The 23,794-nt window shown below is 41.9% G+C and overlaps 1 protein-coding gene across 5 annotated transcripts in view; it reads left to right on the top strand.

Moving 5' to 3' along the window:
* Positions 1-604: 604 nt before the first annotated feature.
* ehbp1l1a (EH domain binding protein 1-like 1a) overlaps positions 605-23,794 on the top strand; it is a 32,715-nt gene continuing 9,525 nt past the window's right edge. Inside the window, exons 1-12 of one of the 5 annotated variants that reach the window (XM_076147434.1) lie at positions 605-961; positions 4,340-4,397; positions 4,652-4,747; positions 4,921-4,974; positions 5,056-5,234; positions 5,355-5,500; positions 9,824-9,883; positions 10,342-10,435; positions 18,041-20,964; positions 21,303-21,357; positions 21,511-21,702; positions 22,632-23,144. In XM_076147434.1, the coding sequence (XP_076003549.1) occupies positions 858-961; positions 4,340-4,397; positions 4,652-4,747; positions 4,921-4,974; positions 5,056-5,234; positions 5,355-5,500; positions 9,824-9,883; positions 10,342-10,435; positions 18,041-20,964; positions 21,303-21,357; positions 21,511-21,702; positions 22,632-23,144 (4,475 nt within the window). In that variant the 5' untranslated portion in view covers positions 605-857. The remainder of the gene's footprint in view (positions 962-4,339; positions 4,398-4,651; positions 4,748-4,920; positions 4,975-5,055; positions 5,235-5,354; positions 5,501-9,823; positions 9,884-10,341; positions 10,436-18,040; positions 20,965-21,302; positions 21,358-21,510; positions 21,703-22,631; positions 23,145-23,794) is intronic. The other 4 variants (XM_076147470.1, XM_076147542.1, XM_076147618.1 and 1 more) reach the window with 4 other exon arrangements.

Genomic DNA, 23,794 nt, shown 5'->3' with positions numbered 1-23,794 from the left:
GATGTATGACTGTGCTACACAGGTCACTGGCATGTTTCAGCAGGGGGCTTGTGTGTGTGTTTTGACTAGTAAAAAGGGTATTAATGAATCAGTCCATGGAGCATATTTGATTTATGGACATTTTAGAAACTTTGACATCTTTATAGATACTTCATGGTTCTGATTGGGTTGCCAGATCCCTGACACTGCCTTGAATGCCAACTTTCAAGCTCTGGTTCAATCCACTGGTGAGCCCATTTCAGCATTCGGGCTTGTTTATCCTGTTTTGTATTTATTCCAATATTGTAATCAGCCTGTGGGCTTGTCCACGTGTTGTTCTGCCCTAAAAGAGAGAGTTGTGTTGGATGTTATTGTAATACTATTTGCTTTAGTTTCCTCGGTTGCAGGCCCGGGTTGCTGGAGACAGGCAGACTATCTTGAGTATACAATGCTTGTAGTGTATAGTTTGCAGTATATATTCTTCTTCTTCTACCCAGCAGTGAATATGTTGTAGTACCTGTGGGTGTTGGTGTAAAAACAGGAAGTACGCCACCCAAGAAGCTGTTTAATAAAGACAAAATTACAAGCTTTTGTTTTGAAAGTGCGAATAGGAAGCGCGTGTGCGCGTCGTGTGTGTTGTGTGTGTGTGTGTGTGTGTGTGTGTGTGTGTGTGTGTGTGTGTGTGTGTGTGTGTGCGTGTGTGTGTGTGTGTGTGTGTGTGTGTGTGTGTGTGTGTTTGTGTGTGTTTGTTTTGTAACTCGCTTGCAGCCGCTGGCGGAGTCACGCTGCGGGTGTCTGAGCAGGTGGAGGCTCTTGAGTGTTTTCGCTCCAGCGAAAGGACAGGGAGGCACCGAGATTCATGCCGGTTTAACGAGACCATGACTTCGGTATGGAAGCGACTCCAGCGGGTCGGAAAGAAAGCGTCCAAGTTCCAGTTTGCTGCCTCCTTCAAAGAGCTGACGATAGAATGCACCAACAAATGGTTCGTAACTTGTCATAACTTAAGTATTGCAATGTGAGTTATTACGAGTTAAGGACTGGTTTAGATGCGTGGTGCGTTCATGGGTTGGGGTAAATGTGTCACCTTTAGCTAGAAGTGAATCAGCAGAGAAAGTCATGGCAAATTTGACTTACCAATATATCGATTTAATATTGATTTTCATGAATTTGACCAATGATGTACTTAAGCGCTTTGCTCGTTATCTTTCGTAATCTTTGACATCTTCCGTGAAGAAGGGCGGAGGCGAAGGGAAACAACGTAAACACGACACGTTAAATAATTTAACGCGATTTTCTGCGCATCTTTTAGCTTCTTGGTTCACGTTTTTTTAAATACCCGCATGTGTGGATGCTCGGGGCAGAATGACAAATTACATTGCGATTGTAGACGCATATGTCGAGTTCAATTTCCTATATGTATACAAAAGAAACTCTTTTATAACTTAGTAGCATCGCTGTGACTCTTAGCTATTAGTCTTTAATGGGTTCCTTAAGTTTATTTGCGCAGTACACGCCTAGACTGCACTTCCGCGTCTGCATGCTGATAACATTCTGTCACAAATAAACATGGCAGCATAGGAGCGTAAAGCTGCCGTGGGTTTGTGTTGGTAAATGTCCGTATTAAGCGGTGACGTCATTCGTAAGGGTTGAACAAATGATGGCGTCATTCACAATGAGCGCCAGCATCCCTCTGTCCTGACGGGCAGGGGCGTCTCCAGAAACACTCACTATCACAGCCATACAGGAAAACCTGACAGAATCTGTGCAAGTTAAAGACACAACGTCTTCAGAAATCCTGACAAAACACTGTTGTACTGAGCCCAAACAGTACAAGAGGAAGAGCAACATTCTTACAAAACTGTAACAGTATAAGTCAACAACATGAAGATTTTCCAATACATTTTCTATAAAATATTAGTATCTTTTATGCAATCCTGAATTTGACGTTCATCATCTGGTTTAGAACCTAACAGGTCTCAAGCAGTCAGGTCCTTCTGGGTTCAGACTCTGTGCTCAGCTGTTAGTGTGCCTCCACTGTGAGCTTCTTGGCACCGCTGAAGATAATTCCATGATCATTAGTCATGTTGTGTTCGCGGCCCTCCAGTCCTGGCTTGCTGTGCTCTGTCACTGTGTTTACCCAGAGGTACCACACACACGGACCAGTAACGACATGTTTCTGTCTGGCCTGTATGTTTCACTTCATTTGCAATACTATGTGAGGTACACAGAGTAAAAGTTTCACTCCATCTGTGCCAAAGTTCCTTTGGGCCCAAATCAATCAGACGGTTTATAGTAGGAACTTGGTTTTATGCTGGTCAAACTTCTCAAAGCCTCACAAAGAGGAAGTACCTGAACGTGCGCACAGACAGAAACCTTCTCCGTTATACTTAAACATCTGGCAACAGCAGGTCACAACACGTTTTCTTGTTAGTTTTCTCCCATTTCAGTTGAGGCGTATGAGACGTCACCGCCTTACGTTACACTGACAGCTGGTGGTGATTAAGAGAACAGCAACTACACTGCTACAAAGATTAACTGTTTGTATCAAACAACACCATGTACTACTACTAGTACTGCTGCTCCATCTGCAGGATGTGCTCCATCCAGATCAGGTCAGAATTTCCTGAGTTTCCACTTTGTCCATCAGTGGCCTGTAAGAAGAATTTATAAAATGTGGATCCGCTCGTTAAACTCATGAAGAAAGAGCTCACATTCAGAGGGCCGAGGATACGAGTGAGCACCAGAAAGTCTCAATACTCAGAAGTACTGTTAGCTCAAACATCTGGTACTTCGCCAGAGTTCAACACTAAGTACCTAATATTGCCAGTACATAAATGCTTAAATTCCTGCAGCACAGCCACATTGTGACAAAGCAAATTCTTAAAGTCTTAAATCGACTCAGGAGGCTAACTGTCCATCACTCCATCAAAGATTCTGACATGCAAGAAATTCATCTAACTGTCCGGCGGCTCGTTCAGAAGGTCAATCTGGAACATTATCAGATGTTGCTGCCTGGCACATTGTTTACAATCCTGCTTCCTATCCTAATTGGAATTGAGGCAAATCATTCTCAAAGATACCAGGTGGTGGTTGTTACCTTCTCACTTGTAGCTACTGTATGTACATTTATCATATGCATAAATGTATAACATTTATGTTTCAGTGTTGAGAAACATTCATGAAGGTTCTGCCTCTGCGCCTGTAAGTGTAGGTCAGACATAAAATGGTGTTGCAGGTGTAGGATTGCGATTAAGCCTCTGTTAGGTTCAGCGTGGCTGCCATTCTCTATTTTTGTCTCTCACATTCTCTGCACGTTGGTTATGAGTCCTGTAACCAGAGACGGAGGCCTGTCTCACTGCTCCTGTCTCACTACTCCCAACAGGCTTTGATCAAAAAATTATAAAAGCTTAGAGTTTGGAGCCGTAGATACCTGATAACCTTTTTGTTTTATGCGCAGCTCCCTTGGCTTCACTTCTGTACATGTTTAAGACGTCTCCACGGTTTGTCTCAAGTATCCTCCTCATCAGTTCTTGCTTTGTGCTGGGACAGTTCTTCTGGAAATATCAGAGGCCTCGTGTTCTGCATAACCATGGAGATATAAAGTCTGTTTACATTACATATTTATTAATTTCTTTATCCACTCAACACAAAATCAGTCAAGTGAGAGTAAAAACTTTTATTGTAGGCGTTTTTTTCTAAAGTAAAGTGTTTTCTATTTTCCATATTTGAATTTGTAGCGTCAAATTGCACAAGCTGCAGTTCAATGCAGACGATTTTCCCGTCTGAGTTTGCAAGAGGGTCATAGGTTTTTGATGTCATGGAGCCTGAACGTTCCTACAAAAAATAATACTTTGAATATAGAATACTGTGAATAGTAATTTAATCAAAATCTAAATAGAGTGTGAGTAAGAAGTATTCAGTTACAGCAGTGGTTCCCAAAGTGCGGCGCCCCCTAGGGGGGGCGCGACAAGTGAAAAAATTTGTTGAGAGCAGAAATGCTGTCACACAGTAAAAGTTACACAGTACAAAACCGTTACACTTTTAATACTTCCACTGTAAAGGTGATTTGTCACTTTATCATTTATTTTGTTTTGTTAAATAATAAGTTGCAGTTTTATGAATTGCAATGTTTAAAATAAATTCCAGTGGAGTTTGGAAGCTAAAGCTGTGCTGCTCAATTTCCGTGTTTGTATTTAAGTATTTTGTTTGATGTAACTGGACTATGATCTGATATCATACATGAGCAGAATCCCTGCCTATATTGATGCTGATTGCTGAAGTTTTGAATGGCTATTTTAAAAACGCGATTTAAATGTAAGGAAAGTGTGAAATGTATTTTGTTGTTGTGCTCTGATTCCAGGCAGCCAGACAAACTCAGAGTGGTTTGGATCAGGAGAAACAGACGCCACAGCACAAAGGTAAGATGAAGAGCTGTGAAGGTGGAATCAGGTGGTACCACTTCCCTGCATTATAATCGCTCACATGACTGTAAGCTTTAAAGACCAACGTTGTAGCTAGAACTGTCCGAAGTACCAACACGCTTCCTTTAGTTCTGAGAAGGTTATGGAATCTTTGGGAATTGTGTGACTTGATTAGATTGTGGAATCACAGCAATGCTTTGGTGAATCAGCATGATCTGAATGTGAATCTCTTCTGTTGTTTTGTCCTTCAGCTCCATGGCTGGCAGCCTGGGATTAAGAATCCCTACCGAGGCCTGGTGATGTGGCAGGTTCCAGAAAGCCTCGACATCACCGTGACGCTCTTTAAGGTAGGACGTCCAGCCTCCGCTCAGCTGTCCACACTTTGCTTCATCCGACACCTCGGCCACAGAGTTGGAGGAAGCATTGCGTGGCTTTTAAGGTTTTAAAGTTCTGCATATATATTAGTAACTCATTTGGATGTAAAGTGGAAAAGCTGAGTGATCCTGCATCCTGTGAACAGGAACCTACAGCAGAGGAGTTTGAGGACAAAGACTGGACATTTGTCATTGAAAATGTGAGTCATCTGTAACATTTTCAACAATCACAGATGTTTAATTGCCTTGCGGGAAGCTAACCGATACTCTCTTCTCATCAGGAGACAAAGGGCCGTAGGAAAGTGCTGGCATCAGCTGACGTCAATATGAAGAAGTACGCCAGCGCCTCAACAGCCCAGTACGATCTGACCATTAAGCTCAAGCCACTGTCGGCGAAAGTGGTGGAAGCCACATTGAAGCTGACGCTGTCCTGCGTCTTCCTCAAGGAGGGCAAAGCCACGTAAGTCCTCACCTCAGCAGACCCAACGCTACAATTCTCAGGTCACATCTTTACGCAGGTGGACAGCAAGGGACTTAGCTGGGTTGTCTTACTTCACTCTTCCTCCTCTGCTCTCCACAGAGACGAGGATATGCAGAGTTTGGCAAGTCTGATGAGCATAAAGCAGAGCGACATCGGCAACCTTGATGATTTTAACGACAGCGACGAAGAAGTCGGGGAGGACAGGAGGGTCAGCGCTGGAACTGGACTAGCGACTGCTGTTACTGGTAAATCCGAGAGGAAGATTTATTCCAGTTTAATGAATCCTGGCGGTCATATAACCCCCTGCTGTCATGGAGACAAGCAGACGTTTTAGGTGTTAGATAGTCACAGCCAGTCACAGGGACGACTTGTGTGCTTTCACTTCTTGTGTGAGGTTTCAATGTCGGACCTAGGTCATCTCCTCTTACATGCTACAAGGTGTGAACCATTCCAGAACGCTTCAGCCATGTGTGTGTGAGGTCTTCTGATCTAAATGTTCGCTTGTACTGCAATGAAGGCATTACATCAATTTTAATGTTACTGACACAAATTGATGTATGTTTACGCCTAGTATCAGATGCAGATTATGCGACTGAATCGATGGAGTATGTGGGAGGATTTGCCTCACACTGCAATTACACAACCTGTCACATACGCTCCAATGACAATAGAATCCTCCTGATTCTGTTTTAAACTGGAATTGCAGTGAAGACAAATCCTCACACCCTGTGTTTAAGCTGTGTGCAATCAGTACCGGAAGTCACCTTTCACCTTTTAATTTCTGCTGCTTCCTCTTTAATACTCAAAACTCAATTCCTTCCTCACTTCCTGTCTGCTTTTCCTTTTCTTTCCTAAAACAGCTTCTGTCCCATCTCCCACCAGAATTCACGACATGGCATGGAGGCCTGCTATTGACTCAGGCCCCGCAGGTAATCAATCACCTGTTCCTCCATCGGGATTGATCCTGATTGTCACATTCCAGCGTCGGTATTCACTTGTTGTGCTGGCTTGTGTTTGCTCTCAAAACTACATGAAAATTGAACAATGTGTTTAACGCACAAAACATACGTCACCTGCGGCGCGGACATCAAACCGAGACCTCATGTCCAACGTGACCACTAACACACAAAGTCTGTTTACGTTCCAGATTTAAGAATTACTTTTATCGTCGTGCCTCTAAATCCAACTCAAGCGAGCGTGGAATCATTTAAATGTATTGTTAGCATTTCCGTGACGGGTTTTTCAACTTCTAATCTGCACAACATGGGTCAATGGAACTTCCTTCTCCTCCTCTCTTCTCTCCACTTTCCCCGCTGTACCTTTTGTTTGCTCATTTCCATTTGTTTTCATGCAAATGTTTTCATCGATTTTAATTCAGACCTTTTCATTCTCTTCTTTCTGCTCATCTTCCTATCACCCCTTTGGATTCTATCTCTCTATCCCGATCCTTTCTCCTCACCCTGTCATCCCATTTCACCCCGTAACCACAGAGATGGACTGGAGAAGTTCTGCTGGTGCTTCATCCATCATCTCCCTCCCATCTCGCCCTCCTCTACCTGAACCCTCAGTCCCCTCTGCCCCATCCCGAGCCCTCTCCTGGCAGGCTCGGCCTTCTCCCTATGCCTACTCTCTGCCGGCCTTTACTCGTGCTCACCCTCCTGCACTGCCCAAAATCTTCCAGCCCAGTGCTGGATCAGGTACCAGACCATCGCTCAGTCCTCCTCCTCTGGGTTTTATGTCTGTGATCGCTCAGAGGAAAGTCCAGTTTGTTTGTGTGTCACATCGAAGCAGCACGTAGACAACTCAAAGACATTCAGATAGGAAGAGTTTCCACATTTAACATGAAACATTAACATTGATAAATTATGGACAAATTTGAATGAATCCTACAAGTAACCTTGACTCGTTCTTGTACTCCTACTTTGAGACGTGATATTTCCATAATATTTGTAAATGCAGTGAAATTTAAAGTTGAAAAGTTATGTTGAATTAAGTGAATGAAAATAATTGAATCATGTCAGAAATGAAAGAATTTTTGCTCATCAAATTTTCCCCTTAATAATCATAAGCAATCTCCTAGTTTCAGACTTAAGACCTCTTATGATTCAAGATAGTAAATTAGGGTTTTCAATATTGATCACGTAATGTGGCTCATAGCTCTTTGACAGCCACTCAGAACCACAGATGCTGGTTTAGAACTACACCAGGTCAAATTCTTCAGATGGTTTCAGGCATACAGAGTTCACTCACAGGCCTACAGACCCAGGAAGTGAAAGTCCAATATCTCCAAAATGCTCCTGACCAAAAGCGATGGAGTTCAGAAGTAGTTTTCCTGAAAATCCTTAAATGTTGTCAAATTGTCCGACTTTAACTTAATTTTTTTCTATCTACTGGTCTCTTTTTCCTCTTTCTGCCTCTTCTCTCAGTTCCTCTCAGGCCTCATAGTTTCCACTGTGACTCCTCCCCGGTAGAGGGTGATGAGGCCCAGGCTCTTTCTTCCTTCTTCCCTCCAAAAGTCCTCACTGCTTCTTCCCTTTCCTCTTTACCCCTCGGTCCATCCCTCTATCCCCCCACTTCCTCTGATGTCCCACAAGCAGGTACTGCACAGTCCAGTTCCAAACAGGTTCTGGAATTGTCTGTCTCCTCTTCCTGTTCTTTCACCTGTCCATCTTCTCCTTTTAGCTCCCACAGCCTGGAGAGTACAGAATGTGCCTTCTTCCTCCTCACTCTCTTTCTCATCCTCCTCAGCCGCAGCTCCTCTCAGCTCCTTCCCTCCTTTAACACAACCTCCTCCTGCTCCGTGGCAGCCCAAAACTGCCCTCATCAGTCCCACCAGTCTGCCATCTGCCCCCGAGACAGGTACATAGATGGGAACAGGGACAGGTGCAGAGAATGGGACAGGGACTGGACAGAGAAGGGGACAGGCACAGGAAAATTTAAGAATAAGATTTCCGTTTTACAAATCACTTTTTATCGACTCAACACTAAATCCACCCCAAGTGACAGTAATTAGTATAGTAGTATTTTTGGTTTTATTTCTGCCATTTTATTATAATTTTCATTGTTTCCATTATGCACTTTTCAATTGGTATCTTCAATTTGGGTAATATGCTAGTAAATGTCTTCGAATTTATGCGCCTCATGTTTTGTGTCATGTCCTAAGTTTGTGCCATCATTTTGTAGCGCTTTAACTCAGTTTGTTTTTATTTGTCCTTGTCTGTCCCACTGTTTCTTTTCTTATGTGGTCAGCTCCCTGGCAGAGTGAATGGAGGCCTCCTAAACCTCAGGCTCCTCTCGCTCAGCCTGGCCTCTCTGCTACGTTTCTCCATCCAGGACAGAAAACTCACGTAGAGACACTGTGTAATGCTGCCCTATGCCTTAAAGTCACACAAAGATTTGACTGCATTTCCTGATTTTCATCTCCTTTACATCTGAACACTCATACACTGTAAGTTGTCATTGTGTATATTCTCTTACAAGGATAGGAGGTGTAGGTAGGACCTAAGTCCATGTAGTTTTTTGGACTGTACTTATATAGCATTTTTCTCCAAGGCGCTATACAATGACCTTACATTCACCCATTCATACAGTTATGCCAGGTATACCATGCAAGGAGCACATTAGGAGCAGTTATGGGTTATCGGGTAACCTGAAACAGAGGTTTCAGTGTCAAAGGTTGAAGGTGAACATATTTGTGTCTAACTAAACTTATAGCTTCATGTAGAGGAGATTTTAGAGGCTTTAATGTGTTCATGGATCCATAAGCAGACGTGTAAGAGAACCACAAACATCTACACAATAGTAGAACTTATAGAAAAACAACCAGTTCAGAGGTAAAGGAGCTGAAAATTGTGATCACTTCAACATTTGAGAAGCCAGGTCTTTCTCTCTTTCATCTTCCATTCCTTCTGTTTCTTCTTCCTCTGTATGTCAGCCTCTCTGCCCTTTGGTCAGACCTTGGAGCAGACACAGCAGGGAGGCTCTCACTTTGTTCCCTCCTGGAGATCGCAGGTCACTCCCACAGTAGAGACCCCCCAAGCTTCTCCTTTCAGTCCTTCCTCTCCTTCCTCTGGGCCTCCTCAGCCTCACTTTCCTCAAAATGTTCTTCTCTCCCCCAGCAGCCAAGATGCAGGTACACAACAAGAAACAACAAGGTTGATAATTAGAATCCAGCTTTTCAGTATGCACGATGGACGCATGTGGCTCTCCCAGCTGGTGCTTTTAATTACTGTGCCATTGATGCTGTTTTCTGTAGGAATGACTATTCACTATGACTTGTGATGCATCACTCCTGTATGATTGAATAAAAGAAGAAGCCTCTCAACTCTGTCTCAGTAAATTGATCATCGGAAACTTCAATAGTGCTTGGACTCAACCCTCGTAAATGTTATTTTGCTGAGGTCACAAGTAGTCCGTCTACACACACTACTTGTTTTGTGAGTGTTGTCTAAGTCAAGATGCAAGTCAACAAATTTGTGACCATAGTCCAAGTGGAGTCCATAAAAATTAATCTCCTTTCCACCTCCAGGCTCATCTGTCTCAAGTCTGTTGTGTTTTTTTGCTTATAGAATTTAAGAGGCAGCTGAGTACGCTGAGTGAGGAGGACAACCAGAGTACGACATCTACAGGTGAGCCAAACTACTGCAGTATTCCAATTACATGTACAGTTTCAAAGTACCTTTTTTGTGGATGCAGTCAGGAACTAGGGTATAAGGTGTAAGGAATTAATTGCTTTTCACATATGTTCATCTTGCTGATTAGTGGGTTGAAATATGCAATTCATAAAACTGCAACTTATTATTTAACAAAACAAAATGAATAATTAAGTTACAAATCACCTTTACAGTGGAATTATTTAAGGTCTAACAGTGAAATACTGTGTAACTTTTACTGTGTAACAGCATTTCTGCCATCAACAAAGTTTTTCTCTTGTTGCACCCCCCCTGCAATACTTCTGTGCCCCTCCCAGGGGGCGCGCCCCCCACGTTGGGGACCACTGATGTAGAATTAAAATACTGATGTACAATTAATTCAAACAGGTTAGCTTTGTTCTTGACATTGTAAATATGTTCATGTTGTTGTCCAGGTACTGAAGCCAGATCCACAAGCGCCGCCGGCTGGCCCTATGAACGGATTGGTGAAGTGCCATCTGGAGTAGAGGTTGCCAGGGTAGCGGCAGGGTGAGTACATTTATGTTGTATACTTACTGTTCTGCTGATTGTACCTTCAGATTTGGTGTGGTTGGAATGGAACAAACCCCCTCACATACTCACCACTGTCAGATGATGCCATTAGGTGATGCTGCTTTGTGATTGACTTTGCATTATTTGCTTAATTGACAAACCAATTTTGACCAGTGATCATGTCCCAGATTTCCTTTCAGTTCATCATTTTGTTTATTATTGATGCTGTTTTATCTATAAAGTTGACAAAGCATTGTTACAACTGTGTTGTAGTTACCAATTTTGAAAATGGTAAAACAACTTGAAATAAACTCAGTGATGAACTGCTCAACCATTTTCCCCTGTGTCACAGCTTCATCTCATATCTTTGTGTTTAGTCAGTAGTTGCAATTTTATTTAGATCTCATTAGCTTAATTTATTCTTTGGTACTCTGTTTTGCTGTGCTAAATGATTTGTATACAATCATTCTGACTACTTGTGTTGCCTTGCGATGTCATAACTGTGCAAAAGGGGGTGTCAGGCCATGTTATGGATCCACATTTTGGTACCTCAGAGTGTAGCTGTGCAGTCATGCTTTTGACTGGGAATGATATTATTGGCTGCTTAAATCATGGATTGTAAATCTCATGTTTAGATTGTTTATAATATAAGGTTGTGCGAGTTGTCTGAGGGTTCAGCTGGTTCTTGGTTTTTGTTGAGGGGACCGGCAGAAGACCACAGAGCTTACTTAACGCTAACTAACCCTGTGAAAGTTGAAAATCTTGTGTGAACTCTACCGTGACAGTGCGGGAGTCTGTGATATTTGGGTACCAATACTGATTGAGAATATTGGATATAGAATAGAAGTATTGGCACATAAATATGAATCGAAGGCTTGAGCGTTAACAATTTTTCTTGTACCACCGTTACACACCACTTTTTTTAAAAAGAAAATGAAGCTGTTGTGTTGCAGTGTGGTTTGGAAACTTGTTGGGCTTGGATTGGATTGCATCCCTTGCTCAACTCTCTGAGACGCCTGTGCTCGGCTAACACGTTGCTTTCAAAGCAGATATCTTGAATGTTGTAACTGGAACATAATCAATTGAAACATGCTGTTATTGTTGACATGGTAAATGCTCAGATTGCTGTGTTGCTTTAGTGAGTCCATCTTGGCCTAATACTGCTTGGCCAACCATGACGATTCCTGTGTGATGAGCACGCAAGTGTTTGTTTGGTTGGCGGCTGTTTGTCCATTTGGAGAGTTTTAGCCATGTAAACTCATTGTGGCTTGAATTATAGATTACAGTTTCTCTGCCGACGTCATGACCCTTGCCTTCATTTGTTTGCCCCATAGACCTGAGAGCTTGTCCTCTCTTCTGCCTATTAGCTTGAGATCATCCTCAGTCCCAGGGCTGCAGTATAGCCAGATGGAAAAAACAAAGAGGAATCAAGCAGAGATAAGGCCAACAAGGACAACTGGCTTTCCAGAGACCACATCATCTTCAGTCAGAGAACATCTGGTCAAACCGAAAAGTCACATGTCTAAGAGGTCCACTCAGTTAGAGACTGCAATAGCACAATCAGAGCCTGCCCACAATACGATTCTTTCACCTACCCGCCTACAGATTGCTACAACCTTTGACACAACACAGATTGGGAGAATAGGAATGGATTATAAAAATGATTCTCTCAGCATTAAAGGTGGATCTGAAGGTGTAACTGTGGCTTTTGGGTAAGTGTAGCATGCTGAACTGGCTCGATGAGCTGTTATGATAGATAAGTACATTTCATCAGACATTTTTGAGGTTATAAGAGCTCTTCAATGTTTCATCATTCTAAAATGTCCCTTGTTCCTTCAGACATGAAACCATCTCAGGGCCATCTTGTCTCAGAGATGACACTTGCACTGCTAGTCCCTCAACTGTAACAAGCAAACCATCAGAAGATCAATCTGAAAAATGGTCTGTAGATAATGCTTCCCAGTGGAAGAAGCCACAAAGAGGAGCTCTAGAAATGAGTCCTGTTGTTTCAAGACCTATTACAGATGAAAGAACAATGGTTGCCTCTGTGGAAGGAGTTTCAAGATTGGTGTTTGAACCTGATGTACTCCCAGCACAGAAGCCAACAACAGAAACACTGACAAAGCAAATAGAAGCACCTGGTGTCAAAGATGCTCCCTCTTGTCCAAGGGGTTTAAGTGTAGAACTTTCCATGGAGAAAGAAGAAAATGTGGTTTGGTCTGTGTGTGATAAGGGAACACCCTGCGATAGGCCAGATAAGAAAGATGCAAAGGGACAGTCATCTTCATCAAGCTCTGTAGGTAGTGTGGAGGAAAAGTTTGTGTATGTATCCAAGGTGGAGTTTGTTCCGACTTGTCCGGGTGCAGGTTTTACTCAGTTGTCGTCTTCTTTAGAGCCCGGTGCTCAGGTTGAAGGAACAGTGAGAGAATCAGATATGATTGAGTTAAGTTGCCCACGTTATTCCAGTATTCACGGCATGCCATCATTACATATATCACAAATTGAGGCTTGGTCCTTTGATAGGAGATTGCTTCTTCAGAAGATACCCAGCACAAAATTTGCATTACTCTTGTATACAGATTATGATATTTCCTTAAATGAAGGAAGTGCAGAATTTGCAAAAATGGTGAATTTAACACCATCCTGCTCCAGGTCTCCTGGTATTCCTGGATTCCCATTTGTTTCCAAGTCAAACATGGCTCATCTTTTGCCCACATGTCCCAGAATTGCAAGTGTTCCAGGATTTGCTTCTTGTGGACAAGTTCACGGATGTAAGAAATGTGTTTGGGACACATGTTCTCTGTTGAAGAAAGCACTGCAGGTGAGGGAAGCCGTTGTTTCATACATGCCATGCATTCAGGAACATGCTGTCACTGATACTAAATTAATTAAAGTCATGGTGGCCATGTTGCCAACATGTCCAAGAGAGTCCAGTGTACCTGGGTTTCCCTCTGCATCACTGCAGAAGGATATTAATACACAAAGTGTATCAGTTTTAGAGAGACCAGTGGAAAGTGAATTTGTTCTGCTTCAGGAAAAGCCACATATGAATGAAAAACAAATAAAACATATGGCAAATATGTTACCAGCTTGTTCCTGGAAGGGGACCATTTATGGTTTTCCATCTACGCCACGAAAGGAACCTGTCATGACTGAGTTTCCACCTGCAACAAAACAAGAACCTAGTATAGTTAATGTTCTCCCTACATGTCCAAGAAGGACCAGAATTACTGGTTTACCTTCTCGAGAACCAGTTAGTCCCGGAGGTGAAGATTTGTACTTGGCCTGGCATATTTTGTTGATAAAGCCTTTAAGGAAATGTGAAGTGTTAATTCAAGATGTTCTTCCAGTGGTTGCTCAGGATCCAGACATGGGAAAAATCTATAGTTCAGTAGCAATGATGCCGTCATGTCCTGCAAAGACTGCTATTCAGGGTATCCCTACAGGGCTCCACAACACATCACCCAGTATGGTCAGTCTTGTTCCTGGATGCCCCAAAGTGGCCCAAACCCCTGGTGTGCCATCTAGACATCAGAAAACCTTGGAGAACAAAGACTGGGATTTATTGAGATCGATTAGAGAGAGGCCAGAGAAGAAACCACAGGCTGATATTGTGCAGTGGACTCCGAAAGACACAGAAGTACTAAAATACATGGTAGATATGTTGCTGAGTTGCCCACAAAAATCCATAGTTTTTGGCTTACCATCTGCTCCACGACAAGAACCTAGCATGGTTCACGCTATGGCCACATACCCCAAGAACAGCATAGTTGTTGGTTTACCTTCAAAAAGTCTTTGTTCACTCAGCTGCAAAGAGTGGTTTGCCAGACCGTTTTTATTTTGGGAAAGGCCATTGAACAAAAAAGAAGTGCAGATTCGAGTGCCTATTTTTGATAAGAACACCGTTAAAACATTGTGTGCAATGTTAGCATCTTGCCCAGAAAATGCTTGTGTCCCTGGTTTCCCCTCTGCTCTGACTCAGACATCAGCTGAACGACCAAATATGCTGAATTTATTGCCTACTTGTACCAAGGTATCTAGAGTTCCTGGAATGCCACCTAGAGATGCAACCAAACTTTTAGAATGGTCCGTAGACAGAAGCGCGCTGCTATTACCAAGGGGAAGATCTACATCTCTGTCACAATTAGGTGAAATTGATTTGATCTATCTTGATTGTGAAATGTTTGTAAATATGGTGTCTATTTTGCCATCTTGCCCACGGAATACGAGTTTGCCAGGCTTTCCAGCTGTACCACGACAGATGTTGGAAGACACACTGGTCACACACATGGTCAGTCTGCTGCCTACTTGTCCAAGACACTCTAGCATTTATGGTGCACCGGCTAAAGTTCACAGCAAGGCTGAAGTAGAATGGAATGTAGAGAAAAGCTCAGTGTGGGAAAGGCAGTCAATAAATCCAGACAGAGTTGCATTTATACATAGTCAAGACATGCACTATCAGGAAAAATCACTGTTCAAAATTATGGTGTCAATGTTGCCACCCTGTGCCAAGCACTCTGATATTCCTGGAGTTCCCTCTAAGGCAGAACAGAGCAAAGTGACTATGATGAAAGAGACCCCTAGCATGTTTGAGACACTATCCACTTTGCCAAAACACAGTGAAATTCCAGGTCTACCTGCAAGGAACCATGTGATCAACTGTGATGACTGGAATATTAATAGGGAACCAGATTGGAGGAACCCACTGTTCAGAGGGAAAGAAGATTTTTCAGTCAAGGAAATGTCATTTATCAACACACAAGTAATGTTCAGCATCCTTCTATCATGTCCACAACACGCCCTCAGTCCTGGATTTCCTTCTGCTCCACGACCCCAAACTTCTGATTTCACAGTACTGAAAGATGCAAACATGGAATATTTGCTACAAACCTGCCCCATGAATTCAAGCATCATTGGATTCCCCTCAAGGATGTTAAATATTTGTGGTGGGAAGGAAAGGAAAGGAAAGGGCTGGCTTGCAGTGAAGACTGAGATGCTGTTCTTGGATAAGCATTTAAAAGTAAGAGCTAGAATTCAAGCCTCCATTTCAGGTTGTACAAATGACGCTTCCCCAGAAAAAGATGAAATGATCGCAGCTCCTTCTTTTGTGGAGTCTTGGGAAAACATTGCTTCTAGTCCTGGTCTTCCTGTAGTTACACAGTTTGAGGTAGAAAAACTTCCAAAAATGGTAAATATGGTGCCATCTTGCCCGATAAATTCCTCTGTTTTTGGGGTTCCATCAACACATATGGTCTATTCAGAGCAGGGGTTGCCAGTTGAAATGGCATTGCTGATAACATGTTCAAAGGAAAGAATTAGTTCTTCTGTCATGACTGCTTCAGGTAATGACAACCATGCTGACATGAGTTTTGAATATCTAGGGAATTCTGGTGTCATTTTTGAACAAGAGGGTGCTATTTCAGTCAAACAAAGCAATAACAAAATGGAGAACAATTATGTAGCTCTGATAGCTGACGAAGTCAACCAGCCTGATGATCTAAAACGGATTACATTATCTACCCAAAGAGAAGCTACCATGATGGATAGACTATATGTAACATGTCTGAAAGAACAATTCTCCCCCCAAGATGAACCACAGGATGTACTGCAAAGAATAATAAACAAGTCACCAGCCTTTCCTGTCATCGGTACTGGCAAACTCCTCCCATCCTCACCTGAAATCCAAATGGATAAGAAGTTAGTTGAAAAGTTATCAGAAAAGAGTGAGACAAACAGATTAGGTCTTAACACAAAGGAAGCGACACCTGAAAGTAGCTCACTGCTGGAGATGCATCCTGAGGCATCTGGCGATTGGATACAAAATGAAGCTGAAAAATTGGCCGTTGTAGAAAAAGGGTGAGTGAGTTGAAATCTTTGCAGAGATTCGTTTCTCTTCTGTGATGTGATTTTGAGTGTTTAATTCTGTTTTCAGAAGCTTACACTGCAGAATGTGGCATTCCGTTCCTGACATGCCTTTACACTTGAGTGTCAGAGCGCTGTGGGTTGCCGTGGTTTGTGGTCCCTGTACCCTCCTGTTCATTGGATTTCCGATTCTGAAAAACCACAAAATAAATTTATCGGTTCAAATAAACTGCTTTGGAAAATTGTGTTACTAATATCAAATTTAATTTTTTTTTACCCTCACTTCCCATTTTTTTTTTTACACCTTTGCTTAGCATGGAAATAAAATAAAGATCAGAGAAAAGTCAAGCACAAGTTTACATGTTTGGAGGGGGTTATGTGACTGACTGAAAGCAATTTCCAAGCAAACCCACCATGGATGGAACACAGAATCTGTGACACCTATTTTAGGCCCCCTCTCTTGTGTGTCACTGTAAACCTTTATTGCGCTTAAATAAGTGCAATAATTTCCTTTGTTAAACCTGCATATGACTAAGAGAGGCCATTTAAGGCCAGGTTTGCGCTTGATGTTGTAAAACAACACAAATTCTTTCATTTGAATGATTTGGGCCCTGTTTTTAATTTTTGTTCAGAATCAGAAATCCTATGAATGAGGACGATAGAGACTTATTTCTTTATAATGTATATCTGAGTTATGCTCTGGTTCCCATAATTTAGGTGTTTCTTTCTTGTCTTGTCATTGATTCAGCCCTTTTGGCCAAACCAATACTGAGGGAAGACAGACGTCACTGTGTGAGTTGGGAAAGACTGGGACAGAAGAAGATACTGGTGGAGTCAGTTGGGGCAGTTATGGTTTGATGTCCTTAGATGATATTTCAGTGGCGAAAATTCAGCCATGTGGAGAACCAGATGGCATTACTATGCATTACGACACTGTGCCTAAGGGGGGCGTTAGATACCCTGAAACTGGGTGAGTGTGAAAACGTAAGCCTTGGCCTCAGCTCTTTTCAGTGCATGCAATTTGTGTTGTTGCATGGTGGTTAATTTCCTCACCAATAAGGTTATGGTTTTGCCTTGGATTGTGTATGTGCAATTGCGTGTGTGTGTGTTGGCAAGGTAACGCAAAAGATTTGTGAACATTGTGGTGATATTGAGGAGAATCTATATACTAAATTGGTTATACATTTTTTAAAATGTGTTTTAAGTCATTCAGACTGCTTTTCCTGTGTTAACATTAGGTTACCACTAGATGGTAGCAGGTAAAGAAAGTCATCTTCAGATAGGAGCTATATTCATCCAGGCAGAACCTGTTTTTTTGTCTCAGTTTTGGCTGCAAAATTGAGATATCCTGAATGATCTTCTCTGTGAATTTTCCTGATTTATTGCTGCAGCTCTCCTGATACAAAATAAGTATCATATGAGATGCCGCTTTCCAGAATGTAGAACAAAAAAAAGAACAAGAAATAGAAAGGCAGTGTAAAATGTGTTCTCCTTTCGTAGTTGAGGCAGACTGGAGGATGGTTAGTGTGATAATTTGTAATGATAAAAGAATTTAATTATGTGAAATTGCACGCGAGAGTGACTTATGTGATGATGCTACACTGTAGCAGCATTGTTCTGTGATCTCAATGTGAATCACAATAATGGCTTTGGCATTATTAATATTCATTTGGCATCTTCCTTCAGCAATTTCTGACTATAACTTACTGAAGTTTATTGTATTATCTACCTTCTATTTAGACCTGAAAACACCGTTGCACAACAGCCATCATGCCCAATTGATGCGACAAGACTTCCGCCCACCCAAATCCTTAACGCTGAGCACCTAGAAAACCATCATATGGAACTACTGAAGGCTGCTACAGAGCCAACAGACAGTAGCTCCACTTGGAAGAAGCCCTCAAAAGATGACGACATCATGACGATGGAATGTGCTGTGCATTCCGTTCCATGTGCTTTACATTTTAGAGACTCAGATATAGTTGAACAAAGCTTGAATGAAAAGATTTCCTGTCCTCCAAAGACAGATATGTCCAATGTTTCAAATTTTTTTAAGTCTGGAATCGAGCACAACCAACCATCTTTATTGCAGACTTGTCCAAGTGCAACAAGGATCGCTGGCATGCCCTCTAAGTCACCTGTTCAAGAGGAAAAACACTGGCTTTTGGATCGAGAGCCTCTCTCGGAGAAAGAAAGAAAAGTGAAGGATACGTGTCTGTCAAAGTATGATGAAAGGGACAGTAAAGCAATGGTTTCACTGGCTCTATCATGTCCCAAAGAAGCCAGGAATCCAGGATTTCCTTCCGTACCACGACATAATATAGTCAGTTGTGAACACAATATCACAGATCTTTGTCCTTGTTGCCCAAAGGTGTCCAGCATACCTGGGTCACCATCTATCTGTGAAATCAGTAACACCTTATGGTTGTCTCATCAGCAACCAATACTGGAGAAGAAAATGAAACCAGAACCTGTTTTCATGGCTGAATTGCAAAACATGAGGGATCAAATTAACCAAATGGTAGCTTTGGTACCATTGTGTTCAAAACATGCTTGCGTACCAGGCTTCCCCTCCATTCCACAACCTTCCACAGTGTACCACAAGCCAAATATGGTGACCTCCTTAATGTCTTGCCCCCAAACATCTTACATCCAAGGTTTCCCATCATTAGTGGAGAATTTAAATAATAACTGGACAACATATTGTAAACCTCTATGGGAAACACAAAGAAAAATCAAACAAATTTTGACTGAACATAGATTTCATGAAGATGAAACTGAAACCATGTCAATTTTAGCCCCATCGTGTCCAAGAGAAGCCTGTATCCCAGGATTTCCTTCCTCCCTGCAAACTACAATAATCTACATCAGAACTGGTATGGTCAATCTCCTGCCATCCTGCCCAAGTCTTTCTACCATTTTTGGATGTCCATCAGTGCAGAAAGCTGATCACAAAGACTGGAGCATTGTTTGTCAACCATTGTTGAAGATGGAAATTAGAAATACATCTGTATTCTCATCAGATAACACAATTGACTTTGAAGACATTAAAGCAATGGTTTCTCTTGTATCAGGTTGCCCAAGGGAACCCTGCATCCCTGGCTTTGCCTCTTTATCACAAGTCAGAGTTCAGACCCCAGGATTCCCATCTGTTCCCAATGCAAAAACAGTTTTTTGTCCACCAAATATCATTAGCCTTCTTGAACTGTGCCCTCAACTTTCCAAAATACCTGGATTCCCATCAGTTGAAGGAGCCGGGAGTATAGGATGGGCAACAGAAAATCTGTATTCAGCGAACCGACCCTTAAAGAATGTGGTAATTTTTAACACATCAAATGGTAACAAAAAGATGATGAATAATATGGTTTCCTTTGTGCCATCCTGTCCTACAATGTCAAGCATTCCTGGTTTCCCATCACTCCCTAACCCCAAATTTAGATATTATGGGCTACACATTGTTAACCTCCTTCCATTGTGTCCGTCAGTTTCCACTATATCTGGATTTTCTTCAATTGAAGGGCACAAGGAAGTTGTTTGGGTTGCTGAGCGAGGTTCATTCATGCACAAACCACGTGAGAAGATTCAAGCTATGATTAACAGCTCTCCATTAAGTATAGATGGTGTAAACAACATACTTGCTTTGGCTTCTTCTTGTCCACAAGTATCAAGAATTCCAGGTATACCATCTGTCACCCAATTCAATATATTGAATTTTATGCCTGTTTGCTCCAAAGTGTCCAGTTTCCCTGGTTTTACATCCCTTGAAGGGGACGCAAAATTCCAATGGCTTTTTGATCCAAACGCTTTGTGGGATAAGCCTCAGAAGAAGACAGATTTTAAGAATGATAGTCCAACTTATGACCAAGAAACTGTGAACAGGATGCTGGCCTTCACACCATGTTGCGCACAAGCATCTAGGATCCCAGGATTACCCTCAGCACCTCGATCCAAATCCAAAATGGAACCCAGCATGATGAGTCTTGTCTCTTCCTGCCCCAATGTTTCAGGTCTTGAAGGTTTTGCATCCATGACTTACGTGGCAAGCACAGGGTGGCTGACTGAACCAAAACCTCTTTTGATAAAACCTCAAAAGAAGAAGACAGAAATCATGACAACACTTTATGGCCATGAAATGTTCTATATTTATGATAGTAGGTGTATGGTGACACTGGTGACATCTTGTCCAAAGGTGGCGCGAGTTCACGGTTTCCCTTCAGCTCCCATTGGAAACAGACAACCAGATATGATAAGTTTATATGCGTCTGCTCCATGTGTTTCATCTGTCCCGGGCTTTCCATCAGCAAGAATGCTTTTTGCGTGCACAGATACACAGGCAAGGACACCAACACCTAGCATGTCCCGAGAGAAACCACAAAAGAAGAGTATAGTGGTCGGCAACAGTCCAGCAAAGCATAAAGAGAAAATGGAAAATAGGATCGCACTGGCTCCATCCTGTCCACATGTGGCTCTGCTCCCTGGCTTCCCCTCAATTTCACAACTGAACCCATCAGAGACACAAACCAGTCCATCACCTTCTTCTACTGAAAGTGTTGCATCACATGGATATTCTGGCATACAGCCTGCACAGTCATATTTCAGAGAACCAACCATTCCTGCTTCCTCCTCTACATCTGCTAGCAGTCCCACCACAGCACTTTATCATGGTGAGACATTTATGATGCTAAGCGCAGTACCATTATTTGGCTTACACAATGTGCTTTGCATGTTTTTCACACTTTGCAAGGCCCTGCAATAGTCACGTTGGGTTGAGAACAGCAGTACTCTTTGCTAAAACATTTCTACAGTTTCATAAGAAACAAAACTTAGTGAAATTTGCAGTCTTCAATGTTGTCTGACAACACTGCACTGCATAATCAATAATCAAATACATCATATTTGGTTTAAAGTTGATTACAATGTGATTTCTTTTCCAGTGTGTTGCATCCCTAATTAGTATTTCCCTGGTTTATTTTGTGCTTTAATATGTTCATTTTTATGGCAGAGGGTGACTTGAAAGGAGATGAAGAGCAAAATATAGACCTTTCTGTAGATATTGGGTAAGTGGAAAAGCCTGATGCTCTTGTATGAATTGCTGTGACAGGAAGAAATTCTAGTGCTTGTCTATATGATTGCATGGTGTGACTCCATCGGAATTCTGTCTAAAAGATACCTTAAAGATGCCTTAAAACCTTTAAAATACTCGTCCTCAGAGAAACTGAAATAGACAGTGTAGCAGTAGAGGAAACCCAAACAATGAGGAAGCCATTGGAGACATCAGAACCAGCAGTCGTCTTAGGCTGGGAAGTACTGGAGGCTGAAGGAACGCTGACAGAAAAACAGGCAGCAAAGGTGGAGGAGTCATCTGGATTAGTAAAGGCTATTGTGGGTGTTTTCCATAAAGGGTAAGTTTGAGACTGCGTGTAGCATGGTGTTCCAGTGTGCAGTGATTATTGGTAAATTTGGATGCAACATAATTGATTTTAGTATGTAAAGCTTTTTCTTTTTTAACTTAACTCTTTGGTTGCTGATTGATTGCTTGATCATTTGAGTCAAACACTAAGGGCCATATTTACTAAGAATTTGCAACCATTGTTTTGGGCAAATTAGTGATTCGTGCTTTTTCTGTGTGCTCGGGTGAATGCATCATGGGCGATCCTTATGTATGACCACAGAAATATGGGAGAAGGGACTGGAGATTCCTTGAAATACACAAAGAACTAGAAGATTTATTGTTGAGAGGGAGAGAGAGAGAGAGAGACAGAGAGAACTATTTTGATACCTCTTGATGACTTTTGGTACCTTTTAGCATGATACATCAGAGTGAAGACACGATGGCAGCAATATTGCAATTATTGAAAATATATATTTGTCATATATTTGTCATGGAAGCATTCTTCCATAAATTTACAACATATTGATTTTTAACCAATCAGTGTCAAATTGACATATTGATCTGTCATAATTCCAGGAAGTCTTTGTAAGTAAGATTTGTTGATCTGTGCGGATTAGTTCAATATTAATTATGTATCCTCAGCCTTTGAGAAGACACTGGTGAGCTCCCCTGCCGTCCAAATGTGTAGTTGGGTCTTAAAAGCACACAGCACCCGATCCTTTCAGTTACATTCTCAGTGTTAGTAAATACCCTGCAACAATATAAAATTTGCTGCAATGCAAACAGTCCTAGGCAGCAATGTGTGCTGTGTTTAGTAAATATGTCCATAAGCTGCTTTTGCATGTTTGTATTGGAAATTAATTTCACTTGCTCCACTACTTAACATTGATTTACATGTGTTAAAAACCATTGCTCATTTCAGTATTCCGTTTGTCACAGTTATGAAACAGTAGCATCCATTTTGGGGCCATCTGGCCTTACTTTAGCTGAAGCTGATCACCAATCCAAGTCTGCCCCCCCCCCTATGGACTCAGAAGACAACACGGTAACACCATGGAATGGCTCTTCCTCACTTAACTTATATGAGATTAATGTCATAGAAAAGATTGCTCTTTCAGTTGAGCTTCCAACAAGTGCGGACTTGACAGATCATCATTCAGCAACTCCTTCACCAACTGCAGATAGTGAGGATGGGTTTTTGGTGGGCACTAACGTTATGAAGAAATGGCCACCGTTGACAGAGGCTGATATAACTAAAATGTCAACAGAAGACCTGGAACGTGTTGGCGAAGAGGAATTCATGAATCGGTGGCATGTAAATGAGAGTTTAGTTACAGAGCAGGATTCAGCTGTCACCTCAGTTAATGATAAAAGTTTGTTAGTAAAGCAGCAGACGGAGGCAGATCAGGACGAGGCTAGGATACTGTCAACATCTGCATACCTGGATAAAGGGTGAGTTTTTGGCCCCACTTGAGTGTTTGGTTGCACGGTGTTACGGTGTACATGTTCTGCAGTTGTAGTGTTAACATCTCTTGTGCTGCTAATGAGAGCTCACTACTCAGGAAATTGTGATGGGTGCGTGTCTGTAGCACGTTAATCAGCTCATTGGTATGCACGTCCAATCCAAGGTTGGATTAGAGTTTGTCCGTACACTGTCCGCACAGGTTTGTTGCTTCCAAAAGTAATACTTTCGATACTTAATTTTACAAAATATAATGAATTTCTGGGAAAAATATAAATATTTACAATCTAAAAATGATAGGTGACTGAATTTTTTACATGATTTTACCCCAAATCATAAATTTTTCATATAATCCCAGGAGTATCCCTTTTAAGCATCAGTTTAGCAATTTGGACATTTCACTTGTCTTTAGGAGCCCGAAGGATAAGCATTGTTGACGTGAGGTTGTATTGTGGAGGTTAAAAAGTTTGGTTCTCTCTCTCTTTTAGTCATCTTGCGTTTTGCTGTGTGCATGTAATTGAGGTACATTGTTGGCCTATTGGTAACAAAATGTGGTTGCTGTCCTGTTGGTCTTTTCCTTGGCTGTAGGTAATTGTTCTAGGACGTACGCTGCATGGTGTAATTTTAAAAACTTTTTAAA

Source organism: Genypterus blacodes, unplaced genomic scaffold (genome assembly GCF_046128005.1).
Source record: "Genypterus blacodes isolate CSIRO-AG114 ecotype Tasmania unplaced genomic scaffold, CSIRO-AGI_Gbla_v1 ptg000002l_1, whole genome shotgun sequence".
In the NCBI taxonomy this organism is placed as follows: Eukaryota; Metazoa; Chordata; class Actinopteri; order Ophidiiformes; family Ophidiidae; genus Genypterus; species Genypterus blacodes.
Note: the sequence above shows the minus strand (reverse complement) of the source record. Positions and strands in the feature narration are given on the sequence as shown.